Consider the following 14335-nt stretch of genomic DNA (forward strand, 5'->3'; position numbering starts at 1 on the left):
TTGGAGTGGTTGAGAAATAATTCAACAAATGAGCGTGCTTTCAGGGAACAGCTGATATAAATGGGTTCCCCCACTAGTCTTTGCCCTGTGTGATGTCAGAATGTACACGTAAGGTAAAATTTTATAAAAGAAAATAGCTCTGGCAAACAACAGTGTGTGTCTCATAATGTTTTCATGTACCAATAAACTGTTGTTTAACTCTAAGAGATTTTTCTAGTTCTGTTCCAAACGCTGAAGTGCTTATTAGAATTTTTTGATTTGAAGAAATACTGTTTTCAAAGAAAGTGCTGATTTAAGTCAAGGATCACTCTGGGTTTTCTACCAGCATGAGATACTCATGGAGATAGGTCAGAGCTGCTGTCTTCCTGGTAAACTTCGTGGTAAACACGGTGCCGGGGGCGGGGTTCCTGGACTAGTCATCTTTGCAGCAAGTGAGGTCGAGATTCCATCCTATAAACGTAGTAACATACTTCCTTCTTGAACCCCTTTCCTCCTGCCACTGCAGTAGAAACTTCTCTTGTTTTCAGTTGCTCTCCTCCTCCAATCAGCCCTACTACACACTGTAATTAGTGATCTTTCTACAGTGCAAATCTGAGCATGCCGGTCCTTGCTTAGCTTTTGTTTTGTTTTGTTTTTTTTGTTTTTACTCCTTCCCGCAGTGCCCTCAAGCTTTAGCAAGCACCAGAATCACCTGGAGGACTTGTTAAAACATAGATTTCTGGGCCTCTCCCCAGTTTCTGATTCAGTACTATGGAGCGGGGCCTGAGAATTTGCAGTCCCAACAAGTTACCACATGATGCCCATGCTGCTGGTCTGGGGGCCACACTTGGAGGAAAACTGGCCTTTGGAGGAGGCCCACCAAACTCTTCATCAGTGCAGTCAGTGCCTTTCAGAATTTGTCCATTGTCTGACTTCTGAGAAGCACGCAGCCCCACTCATCTGTGTATCTCCACCTGCATCCAGTCATACCATACTACTCAGTTCCTGAAATCAGGGTTATGGGAAAGTTGTGAAAGTAGCACACTGCACAAATGATGGAGGCGTCACTCACACGGTCTCTTTATTGATACCCTCTGGCGTTGCGTTGACTAGTGCACAGCCTACACCCTTACATGTAGCAGCCCTGGAATCACCATGGATTCCTTCATGCCATGCCTCCTTGTAGATATCCCTACCCATACAAAGTTACTTGGAATTTTCTGAGCAAACCATATGTCTTGGGCTTCAAAGCCTTTGCCCACCTAGTCCTCTCGCCCCATAATGCCCTTTATTCCCTTTTCTACATTGGCAACTTCAATTCATCCTTGAAGTCCTCCCTCTCAAAGAGCAGATTTATAAGTTAGAATTGTCCTTAGAGCAAAGGAAACATTCTTCCAACAGGAAAAGGAAGAATGTTCTAGAATTTGGATACAACTGTAAATACTCTAGTGTCCAGAACATGCTAAGTATTCAAAATCTGTTTTTTCTCCTTCAGGATTACATGAATTATTTTTTTCAAAGAACTAGAAAGTTGATAAGGAAAAATGGAGGGAGGCTTATTTCCATTTATTTTGTTCTAGTCTGGACATCTCTAAGATGTGTTTTTATATGACATAACAATAATAAAGTTTTTTTAAGTTTATTCATTTTTGAGAGAGAGAGAGAGAGGGAGCATGAGCGGGGGAGGGACAGAGAGAGACAGAGACACAGAATCCAAAGCAGGCTCCAGGTTCTGAGCTGTCAGCACAGAGCCCAGTGTGGGACTCAAACCCACCAACCGCGAGATCATGACCTGAGCCGAAGTCAGTCACTTCACCGACTGAGCCACCCAGGTGCCCCAATAATAAATAATTTTTTATTATTTTAACAAATTAACAAATAAATTTGTATTTTAACAAATTACATTTGTAAATAAACATTGCAAATCGAACGTACAGCATTCTTAAGTTTACACCTTTATAAAGTTTTTTACTTCTTTTCTGTGATGCTTGACTTTTGATTACACTGATGTGTGTGTACACATATTTATATGTAAGTATGTACATATGAGTGTTTGTGCGCATGCATGTGTATGTATTTTTGAAGTTAAAGTGTAATTGGCCTATAACATTCCGTTCGTTTCAGGTGTCAAACATAATGATTCGATATTTCTATACACTGTGAAATGATCACCACGGTGGGTCTAGGTAATATCCGTCACATACTTAGTTAGAAAAAAATTCCTTGTGATGAGAATTTATAAGATTTATTCCCTTAGCAACTCTCACATATGCCACATAGTATCATTAACTATAGTCACCATGCCACACACCACATTCCTATGACTTATTTTCTAACTGGAAGTTTGTATGTTTTGACTCCCTTCACCCATTTCTTCACCTCTGGCAAACCATCAGTCTGTTCTCTGTACTTGTTTTTTTTTTTTGTTTTGTTTTTTTTTTTTGGTTCTGCTTTTGTTTCAGATTCCACATATAAGTGAGGTCATATGATATTTGTCTTTCTTGTGAATGTTTTTTAATGGATAACCTCCATTATTAATTCTTCTCTGTGGCTTAACGTTTTATTGCATAAACCTGAATCTACCCTGGATCCGTACATGGAACCATCACTTCCTTTACTGGTTGAATGAACTGCAGATTCCAAATCATACTCAGCAAAAAATGTGACACAGAATAAATACAGCACTTTTCTTTAATAAAACGTATCCTTCTGTGAAGGTGAAGCCCAAAGCTAATATATAGTCAAAAGCAGGCTTCTTGAAGAATAAGATTAAAAAAAGAAAAAAGTCTGCTCAACATGATGAGAAAAGAAAGGATTAATAAAAAGTATAACTTAAACCTATAAAAAGATTATGTTGCTGAACTTGTAAAGCTGGTCTGTTATCATAAAGTGATCTATGTATAATATGAATTTCTATTGTTAAAAAAATGCTATTGCTGGTTAAAGCTTTTAGGTTGACGTTGGGCCACATGGAAGCAATGGAACATGACTAAGAACCTGTTTTATTCTTCTGGGTGTTCTGTGGTAGGCACTGTAAGAAATTTTATGACAAATAGGGAGTTAGTGCCTTCCAGAATTCTAAAATTTTGGCCTGAGAAACAAAAATATCTCCTATGAAATTGTCAAATGATTATTTAAGAAAGTACTATCCCAAGCACTGTCCCAAGAGACTCCCCACGATTTAAATTTGTCACTCCTCCTTCTGGAGCACTGCTGTTAATGTGACTCTATCCCAGCACCTCCTAAGCTCTCAGTTCAAACTTCAGACTTCCGGGAGCAAGAAAATCTGATCAGGCAAGCCTCAAGCAATGGATTAACATACCAAAGAAGTAAGATTGCCAGAGCAAATACAGAATGCCTCGTAAATTTCATATAAAAAAATTTTTGTAGGTTTTTTTTTTTTTTGAGAGAGAGAAAAAGCATGAGTTGGGGAGGGACAGAGAGAGAGAAAGAGAGAGAAAGAGTCCCAAGCAGGCTCTGTACTCATAGTGCAGAGCCTGATGCAAGGCTCTAACTTACGAACCATGAGATCATGACCTGAGCCAAAGTCAGATGTTTAACCAACTGAGCCACCCAGCCGCCCCACAAATTTTTCTTAGTATAGGTATTCGCATACGAAAGTTTGATTCAAATATAACAGCATCCTGTTTTCTGTTTCCTAAGTCTGGCAGTCCTCCTGGGAGGCACCTCTCTGAGTACAAGCAAGGCTGCCAAGGGAGACCATGTGAGTCCAAGTAACTGCAAGATGTGTCCTCTATACCTTCTGTGTATCTGGTAAACCCAGGAAATCAATGCCATAAGCATTCAGGAGAGGCCACTGTAATGTGGAGTGCCAAGGGAGGACTTCTGGAAGGACAGATGGAGGACAATGTGATGAAGGGGATGATGTACCCAGGAAGCATATAATATATGGATAGATTCAATAGATGATAGATAGATAGATAGACAAATAGATAGATAATGTGTGGAGAGAGAGAGAGAAACTATATATGTAGATATAGAGGTATATAGTAGACACACAGAGTGGTAGCCAGGAATTTTCCAGACTCTGTCTTGCAAACAGCAGGGACCAGCCATGGTGCGGTAGTCAGTGCCCCAGTGGTAAAATAAGTTTAAAATAAATGCTAATACATTATGTATATATAGACATAGAGATAGAGAATGGATAGATAGATAGATAGATAGATAGATAGATAGATATTAGAGATGTGAGAAAGAGATTATGAGAGAGATTATGTATGCAGCTGATCCTTGAACAACATAGGGGTTAGGGGCACCGAACCCCTACACAGGTAAAAATCCATATATTACTTTTGGCTCCCCAATTCTTAACTAACAGCCTATTGTTGACCTGGAGCCTTACCAGTAACATAAACAGTCAATTAACATGTATATATTTTGTATGTTATATTTATTATATATTGTATTCTTACAATATATAAGCTAGAGAAAAGAAAAATGTTATTAAGAAAATCATAAGGAAGAGAAAATACACTTATTGTCCTGCACTGTATGAAAAAAAAAATCTGCATGTAAGTAGACTGATGCAGTTCAAACTGTGCTATCCAAGAGTCAACTATATATATATATATATATATATATATATATATATATATATATATATATATGAGAGAGAGAGAGATTAAGGAAGTAACTAACACAACTGTGAGGACCAGCAACTTTGAAATCCATACGGCAAGACAGCAGTCTAGAAATTCAGGTAAGAGTTGATGTTGTAGCCTTGAGTCTGAAATCCACAGAGCAGGCCAGGCAGACTTAGGCAGGATTTCTGTGTTGCAGTCTTAAGATCAAATTGCTTCTTCTTTGGGAAACCTGTCTTCATCCTTAAGACCTTTAACTGATTGGATGAGGCCTATCCACATTGTGGAGGGTAACCTGCTTTATTCAGAGTCTGCTCATTTAAATGTTAATCACATCTAAAAACATGTGATCTAAAAAACTAAAAATCTAAAAAACCTTCACCACAACTTCTAGACTGGTGTTTGACCAAACAACCAGATACCACAGACTAGACAAGTTGACCCATAAAATTAACCATCAAGGTCCTCAAAACAATACTGTGTAGCTAAGTGAAACAAGTATTTATTTTCCACATTTTCTACATGGGAATACGAAGTCCCAGAAAAGCTAATCATAGTGCGCATGGTCACAAAACCAGTAAAGTATATCAGAATAGGTTTCAAACTCTAACCTTTCAACACTAAGCCCTATATTGTCACCACCCCCTCTCCACTTCGCAGGAACTTATGAGGCTCCCTGAATCTTCATTTCTTCCTCTATACAATGAGAAATGGAATATTTCCAAATTCTCCTCTAACTTGAGTGTTCTATGATTTGTTTTTACAGCCTAGTATCAAGTTAAATGAAATCTGTTCCGAGGATAAACTCCACTCATTCTCTTCTTGTGTCCCTCCCCCCAAATCCATCATTCATTCACAGACTAAATGGAAGAATCTAAGCATTTGTGTTGTGCTTTCTTGGGGAAGGAGGGGAGGCGAAGCAGTCTACAAAACCGGAGAGCGATGCTCGCTGCCCTTGAGGGGTTGGGAGGGGCAGGAAGTTTGTGCCCAGCCAAGCTTGGCCAGTCTCCATTTTCACTCTCTGGCTCCTGAAGACTTGCAAGAAGGAATGACCTAAAAAGAAATTACCCAACTGTTGGAGTGTGTGTAAGATGAAAGGTATCTCCATCTTTCTGTTGCTCCTTTCTCTGCAGAGTTACTGTGAATAAAATTCAAGTTTCCTTCACCAGCCTTCTACCCAATCACTTGCTTCCTAAAATCTAACCTTTTAAAATACAGAAACATATCATCATGAGTAGTGAAACAAAGCTTATTCCCGGAGATACTAAGAAACTATTAAAACAGTGTCTTCAGTCAGAAAATAACCAAAAACTCTTCTCTCAAAGAATTGGTTTTGTACGTGAGAATAAAAAAATTGAAAGAAGAATTCGATAGTATGTGGAACTAGAATGTTTCTCACACCCTTCCCCAAATGAAAGACATTATACAGGCTGACTGCTGACCTCAGTTTGAGCATGGATGACTAAGTCTTTTCAAACCCTCAGTGAACAGCACACGAATGGAGGTGGCGGAGGATTGAATTCCTGGGTTCCTGTTACCCACAGGGCCAAAATAACAGACAGGCAACTGAACTTTTCAGTGATGCGGCTGCTTTGCATGTGTCATGCTCACATCAGTTAGCACATAAGGGCTTCATGCTAGCATGTGCAGATCAGCAGAGGGTACTTAAGCACAGATTCCCTTTTGTCCTGGGAGAGCCAAGGGAACATTCTGGAGAAGAAAGAGCTAGTAGTCAACTGAGGACCACCAGTGTAGAGGACAGCACCAGGTATTCTACGAATATGAGAAGCTAGAACTGCAAATTTAGATGGTTCTTCCAAAGGATTTACTTTCTGGTTTGTTTTTCTTAAAACCAAAGGATTTACTTTCTGGTTTGCTATGGTTGATAGTGTCTTTAGAAATAGGATATCTGCTCGCTCTCTCTCTCTCTCTCTCTCTCAATGAATAAACATTAAAAAAATTTTAATAAAATAAAAAAGGGGCACATGGGTAGCAGTCAGTTAAGCGTCCGACTTCGACTCAGGTCATGATCTCACTGCTCATGAGTTCGAGCCCCGTGTTAGGCTCTGTGCTGACAGCTCAGAGCCTGGAGCCTGCTTCAGATTCTGTGTCCCCCTCTCTCTATCCCTCCCCTGCTCATGTGCTCGCTCGCTCTGTCTCTCTCAATGAATAAATGAACATCAAAAAAAAATTTTTTTTTAAAGTAGATCAGTGGGTGAAATCATGATATTCTAACCAACTTCTAGTCTCTTCCCTTGACAAATGGTTTAAACTTTGGCTTATGTGTTCATGCTTTGTCCTTTTTCTGAAAGTAGAAAATTATTTATGCTCCTAATGTTTGTCACAGGATTTTTCCTTCCTGTCAATTTAAATAAGCTGGTTCAGAAAATCCTTTTTTTTAAAAAGAGTTCTTCTTTTTTTTTTTTTTTAATGTTTGTTTATTTTTGAGAGAGTGCAAGCAGGGGAGGGATAGGGAGAGCCAGAGATACAGAATCCAAAGCAGGCTGCAGGCTCTGAGCTGTCAGCACAGAGCCCGATGCGGGGGTCGAACACACAAGCCATGAGATCATGACCTGAGCCGAAGTCAGACGCTTAACTGACTGAGCCACCCAGGTGCCCCTCTCCTAAAAATTCTTATCATCACATTCCCCATATTGTTTTCTATTTCTGATAAGTTTTGTTTTTAAATGTGTTCTATCCCGCTAGGAAGAGAAAGCCTGTATGCTATGTAGTTCAGGCCTTGAAACTCAGTTTCACCTTCCAGTTTATATTCATGAAGGAAGGAAGGAGAGGGTAGGGAAGAGGGGAGAGAGAGAGAGAATATACCCACACTGACCTTCAGTGCAAAGCACAGACGTTTCCATGTGCTTTTGTGGACTGTTGGACATCAGTGAATTTAAAGCAGATATGAAATTGTATCTAAATGGGGGGTAAACAGTCCAAGTATATTTCATTTCCTCTTGATGCTGGCCAAAGACTGTGTCCAGACACACGTCCAGCATTCCTTGCACTTATCCGACTTTACATTTTATAGGTTGCTTCGTGTGCATTATCTAGTTTGATCCTTACCGACCCTGGGAGGCAGACAAGACAAGTGTGGTTCACCTCATTTTACGGATAAGGGACCTGAAGCTCAGAGAGGCAGCCGGCTTGTCCAAGTGGCCCACAGAGGTAGAGGCATGTGTTTTAATTCCCTGTCTTGTGTTCTTTCCACCACAAAACACCCAGTAACACCATTATATCCCTTCAAAGGATATCACATCAACAAGTTGGTGCAATTGAGGCAAGTCTCCCAACTGCCTTACTTCCTCTCACTGATATCAATGCAACCAGTTTTTGGTACCTATTAATGCAAGTGTCAGGGGCCCTAATCTTAACTCCATGTGATCCTCTGAATTTCTGTGTTTATGTGAAGAATTAACGTCATTTTCCAGGTGATTCAAAATGAAAGAAAAGTTTTTTCCAGAAAGACTGTCTATTCCCAGTAACCAAATGCTTAGAACAGAACAGGGCAATAGTTTTCAAAGTCTTCTCATCTGACTTTTTATTTCTTAAGCAACAAAAGTATATTTTGGCCATTCAACCAAATGATAGGATCAGTTGCGATTTGTCCTTGGTATAGATGGCACACATGACTGGAATTAGCAAAAGGTGGTGGTTTAGAAAGAGAATCATCACACGTAAGAGGTGGAGGGGACTGTGGAGGGGCGCCTGGGTGGCTCAGTCGGTTGAGCGTCCGGCTTTGGCTCAGCTCATGATCTCGCAGTTTGTGGGTTTGAGCCCCGCACCGGGCTCAGTGCTGACAGCTCGGAGCCTGGAGCCTGCTTCAGGTTCTGTGTCTCCCTCTCTCTCTGCTCCTCTCCTGATCGTGCTCTGTCTCCTCTCTCTCTGTGTCAAAAATAAATAAACATTTAAAAAAAATTTTTAGAAAGAAAGGGACCATGGAGATGACCTAGTCCATATCTCCAATTATCTCCGCAATTATCTGTGCGGCCAATATCGCACAGATAATTGTTTGGAATTTCTGCATTTCCCCTTCATTTGCCATGTGCAGACCTAAGTCTGCTTGCTAGAGCTGAGATACACAGCCAGCTCTCGAGTCCAGTTGTTAGAGGCCACAGGAGTTCAACATCTAACTTGTGCGTGGTTAGGATAAAAGAAGTAATGCCTAAGTGCCATAAGGGTTTGCTATACTAAAAAATATCCATGTTTAGAAGTGTATCCTGTAGCTTAGACCAAAATGCCACATTTATTATATTTATTTTGTTTAAACGCTACAATAAAACAATAAGCTCTCATTTGGCTTATTGCACCACACATCATCTTTGGTATATATTGAATAATTTATCTAAAGCGCCGTCTTTCTGGGAGAACTCCAAGCTTCACAAGATATTTAAAATAACCATTTCTCTAAACTGAGAGCAAATGGATTTTGACAGATTAAATTTGAACATGAGACAGAAAATAATGCGCTTCAGTACCTATGGTTTCTTTAATATGAATATGGGGTTGCTAAGAGCTTGAGTGTTTGGTATTTTTAGTCATTCTTTTCCTTCAAGAATGTACTCCAAATCACGTTGGGCATGTGCTGAATTTACAGGTATAAAGGGCAGCCTAGTTTGTTAAGTTGCCATCATCTGGCCTATAGACTGTATTAGGACTCTACAGTGTTTCATTAGTTCCCCAAGTTAGCTACTGAAGTCAAATTAATTACAGTCAAAATGTGATTGTGGAGCCAAGGAAAACTGAAGGTCCACCCTGGACCATCCAATTTTGCCCTTTGTCCAAAAGGTTGGAAGATAATGGAATGGCTTCATTTGTAATTCTACTCTTCTCCTTGATCTTTGAAGTGACAGTCATTAGTAAGATGCATCCAAAATGGGCAGGTGAACAGATAAGATATAGAAAACCTAGAATATGGATTAATGTAAGAATGATGGCAGCAACCCCAGTACTTAAAATGCCCACTTAATATAATACACTTACTAAACAACAGTGTGACCGCCTAGAAAATACAGAGGGACTGGTTACTTATGGTAAGAGCATAAGAATGGATGGGACCTGGCCAGTGCTCCCTAAGGAATCTTGTAGTGACAGAATTTTGTTAGTGCCGCCCCGCCATTGGCCTCTGTGGGTGGAAATTTGAGGTGAGCATTCCCAACTTGCCCTTAATAAACCCTCTGAACCCATTATCCATGGGTTTATCTAAACCTTCTAGGAGGATGTCTAACTTTAGCCTCCACAATCTCTTAGAATAGGATGAATAGAACCTTTTTTCTACTGCGATTCATTGATCCACATTTTTAAAGGAAATTCTGAAGGATACTCAAGTCAAAAGTACTTTAGTTTTGTTTAAGAAAAAGATTTAAAACACTAAGAGTAAAATACTGTTCTTTAAGTTAAGGAAACATACATCTTTATTCAATATCTGTAACACACTCTTACATATGTTATACTGTGGTTTTACTTGAGAGAGATTTGAGGAGAAAGATGGAAGCTGGAAGAACAGGAACAAAAAAACAATGAAAGGTATAAAGGAGGCATAAAAGGAGAATGGGTAAGGAGAGTAACCCAGAAGTAGAGAAACTGACAAGGATAAAGAGAAGAAAATGGAGGGAGAAAGATGAACAAGAGAAGACTCTTGTTTAGAAGTCCTGATGTCAGAGACAAACTAATTTTTTCATGATCTCAGGTTTACTGCGCTGTAGGGTCTCAAGCTGCTTAATCATCGTCCTTTGAAATATTTACTTGATGCTGAATCTTTAAATTAAATGGTCACTGTCAGGATATTTTTCTTGGAGCTGCACATAGTAACTGAGACCAATGACAGCTCCCAAGACCATTGACAAAAGTCAGATGAAACCAAGCAAGCCAGACCTAATCTAGGTGAGAGAGGCTTCCTACATCACCAAGAATTGTGTGTCCCAGACACACCATCTTTACAAACCAAAAAAGTGCTTCCTCCTGTTGCTCTCAAACTTTCGTCTTCATTCTCGTCCTTATAAATCTAGAACACCAGCTTACAGTAAAGAAGTCCCTACTTGGGCCGCCTCTATTGTGCATGGTTCCACAATTTCCCACATACCTGTTCTTGGCCTTTGTCTTCCCAGAAAGATGCTACCAAGTTCCCCTATTCATTTCAGCCTCTAATAATATGGGTACCTTTCATTTGTTTAGCAATATTTGTGTGTCATGCAATTTTCACAACCACCATGTAACAGCTATGACTGCTGTCTTCATTCTACTGCTGTCTTTCATTCTAAAATTTATGAGATTTTCATTCTATGACTGCTGTCTTTCATTTTAAAATTTATGAGATTTTCCTTGACTAAATTAAGCTAGCTCTAATCTTCCTTTCCCACACGATGCTGGCCAGAAGTCCGCACCTCCCAGGATGAAGGCTGTACTGACTTGGTTCTGCCATCAGTGCTTACCGCATAAATGGTATCTGTTGTACGAGAAGCATTGTTGTACTGAGTGCCATAGTATCTCTCCATGTGTAGGTCTGCATTCGTGGTTTTAGTTGTAGACCAAAGCTTCTAGAAACCACAAATTCTGTCTAGCCTATTGTGCTTCTCAGGCAATTTCACTTAAAGAAACACAAACCGGGTGGTTGAGAGAGAAAAATAACCGACAACTAAGAGAGGAGAGATTGCTCCCCAAAGCGATTCCAGAGGGTGGTTACTGACACAGGTGTGCCTCGGAGCAATGGCAGGGGCGAGGGAATGGACTTTTTTCAAATTTCTTAGGCCCTAGAATTTAAATGTTTGCTGTGTTGGGCTCCTAAGTGAGATGAACTCATAAAAAGTGAAAGTGTTTGCATTGGTTAGGGAATTTTAGGTTGTAAAATTCCCTTCTTGCAATATCTTTGAGCAATCCAGATCATTTAGAGAACGGGGAACCCATATGTCTCCCAGCTGCCTAAGCAACTAAGAGGATTTGCTAACTTGGACTTCCTTCTCTTTTCCAGATCTTGGCCATCGTGTCTATCCTGTTCATCGTACTCTCCACCATTGCTCTGTCTCTCAACACTCTTCCAGAGCTGCAGGAAATGGATGAATTTGGACAACCCAACGACAACCCCCAATTAGCACACGTGGAGGCTGTGTGTATTGCTTGGTTTACCATGGAGTACCTTTTACGCTTCCTGTCCTCACCAAATAAGTGGAAGTTCTTTAAAGGCCCACTAAATGTCATTGATTTGCTGGCCATCTTGCCATATTATGTCACCATCTTCCTCACGGAGTCCAACAAGAGTGTGCTGCAGTTCCAGAACGTGAGGCGCGTGGTTCAGATCTTCCGGATCATGCGCATTCTCAGAATCCTGAAACTCGCCAGACATTCCACAGGCCTGCAGTCTCTGGGGTTCACCCTCAGACGGAGTTACAACGAATTGGGCTTGTTGATATTATTTTTGGCCATGGGGATAATGATATTTTCCAGCCTGGTGTTTTTTGCTGAGAAAGATGAAGATGCTACCAAGTTCACCAGTATCCCGGCATCGTTTTGGTGGGCCACCATCACCATGACCACCGTAGGCTATGGTGACATTTACCCGAAGACATTATTGGGGAAAATCGTGGGAGGCCTCTGCTGTATTGCCGGGGTCCTGGTTATTGCCCTTCCCATCCCAATCATCGTGAACAATTTTTCTGAATTTTACAAGGAGCAAAAACGCCAGGAGAAGGCGATTAAAAGGAGAGAGGCTCTTGAGCGGGCCAAGAGGAATGGCAGCATCGTTTCTATGAACTTAAAAGATGCCTTTGCCCGAAGCATGGAACTGATAGACGTGGCCGTGGAGAAGGCAGGAGAGTCGGCCAACACGAAGGACTCGGCTGATGATAATCACCTCTCTCCAAGCCGGTGGAAGTGGGCCAGGAAAGCTCTGTCGGAAACAAGCTCCAACAAATCTTTCGAGAATAAGTACCAGGAGGTTAGCCAGAAAGACTCCCACGAGCAGCTGAACAACACTTCTTCCTCCAGCCCCCAGCATCTGAGTGCCCAGAAACTGGAGATGCTGTACAACGAAATCACCAAGACCCAGCCTCACTCTCACCCGAACCCAGACTGCCAAGAACAGCCCGAGAGGCCGTCTGGGTACGAAGAAGAGATAGAAATGGAAGAAGTGGTCTGCCCGCAGGAGCAGCTGGCTGTGGCACAGACCGAGGTCATTGTGGACATGAAGAGCACCTCCAGCATAGACAGCTTCACTAGCTGTGCCACCGACTTCACAGAGACGGAGAGGTCGCCCCTGCCGCCACTGTCCGCCTCTCACTTGCAGATGAAGTTCCCGCCCGACCTCACAGGGACAGAAGAGCACCAAAGAGCCAGGGGGCCCCCATTTCTCACACTAACCAGAGAGAAAGGGCCTGTGGCCAGGGATGCCACCCTGGAATATGCTCCAGTCGACATAACTGTGAGCCTGGATGCCAGCGCTTCCCAAAGCGGGCTCCACGGCCCTTTGCAGTCTGACAGTACCTCCGAGAGCCCTAAGAGTTCGCTGAAAGGCAGCAACCCGCTAAAAGCCAGATCCCTCAAAGTGAACTTTAAGGAAAACAGAGGCAGTGCCCCACAGACCCCGCCCAGCACTGCCAGGCCACTGCCCGTCACCGCGGCTGACTTTTCCCTCACCACCCCGCAGCTCATCAGCACCATCCTCTTAGAAGAGACCCCCTCCCAGGGAGACAGACCCTTGCTGGGCACCGAGGTTTCGGCACATTGTCAGGGACCTTCCAAAGGGCTGACCCCTCGGTTTCCCAAGCAGAAACTCTTTCCTTTCTCGTCGAGAGAGAGGAGGAGCTTCACGGAAATAGACACTGGCGAAGACGATGACTTCTTAGAGCTCCAGGGGCCAAGACGGGACATGCAGGCCGACCCCAGCCCAAACTGCTGTGCAGATAAACCTAGTGATGGAAGAGACCCTTTAAGAGAAGAGGCCTGTGTGGGCTCTTCCTCCCCCCAGGACACAAGTCACAACTGTAGGCAAGACATTTACCATGCTGTGGCTGAAGTAAAAAAGGACAATAGTCAAGAAGGGTGCAAGATGGAAAACCACTTGTTTGCCCCAGAAATTCATTCCAACCCAGGAGACACAGGTTATTGTCCCACACGTGAAACCAGCATGTGACTAGTTACAAAAGCAATAAAAAAAAAAAAAAACTTGTTTCTTAAAAATGAGGTAATAATGCCTGTGAACTAAAAAAATGGGAAGCCCCCCCCCAAAAAAGTGCATAAAATGTTATTTTTGCATGGCATGAACAGTTTAGTTTAAGTACTGTTTAAATAAAGAGTCAAGACTGCATTTTGTAACAAACACAAAATGACTGAGGAACGGTGAACAAATAAAGAGAGCTCTATTAGGAACCAGTATTCTGCAATGTCTGACATTTTTGATCCTTTCATTTCAAATTGTAGACAGATTTTCAACTTTTTGCTTTTCTGTTACAATGAATTTTAGAATTTGCACATGAAAGGATGAAATGTCACTGCATGTATTCATAATTATGAGGATCAAGGTGCTTTGAGCTTGCAAAATGCCTAACTTTGTAAATAATGGGACCTGGGATGCAAAATTGTCAAGAACATATGGAAACAAGTTTCTGAGACACAGGTACTTCCTTCACAGCTACTGCCCCGAGGGGCTGTACAGACTTCTTGTTGCGAAATTGCAACCTCTTCTTAAACCATCTCACATATCTTGCTTTGGGTCATAAAGCTCTTATAAGTACATTTGTTTAAAGGAATACAGTATTTTT

The 14335-nt window shown here is 41.6% G+C and overlaps 1 protein-coding gene and 1 long non-coding RNA gene across 2 annotated transcripts in view; one reads left to right on the forward strand and one right to left on the reverse strand.

Annotated features, from left to right (window-relative positions):
• KCNB2 (potassium voltage-gated channel subfamily B member 2) overlaps positions 1-13957 on the forward strand; it is a 382584-nt gene extending 368627 nt beyond the window's left edge. Inside the window, exon 3 of the mRNA XM_019453266.2 lies at positions 11551-13957. Within this exon, the coding sequence (XP_019308811.1) occupies positions 11551-13707 (2157 nt within the window). The 3' untranslated portion in view covers positions 13708-13957. The remainder of the gene's footprint in view (positions 1-11550) is intronic.
• The window catches only part of LOC109269341 (uncharacterized), a 78390-nt gene that overhangs the window by 4721 nt on the left and 59334 nt on the right, over positions 1-14335 (reverse strand). The window lies entirely within an intron of this gene.

The sequence above is a fragment of the Panthera pardus genome, unplaced genomic scaffold (genome assembly GCF_024362965.1).
Source record: "Panthera pardus isolate Hobbes unplaced genomic scaffold, ASM2436296v1 HiC_scaffold_7, whole genome shotgun sequence".
In the NCBI taxonomy this organism is placed as follows: domain Eukaryota; kingdom Metazoa; phylum Chordata; class Mammalia; order Carnivora; family Felidae; genus Panthera; species Panthera pardus.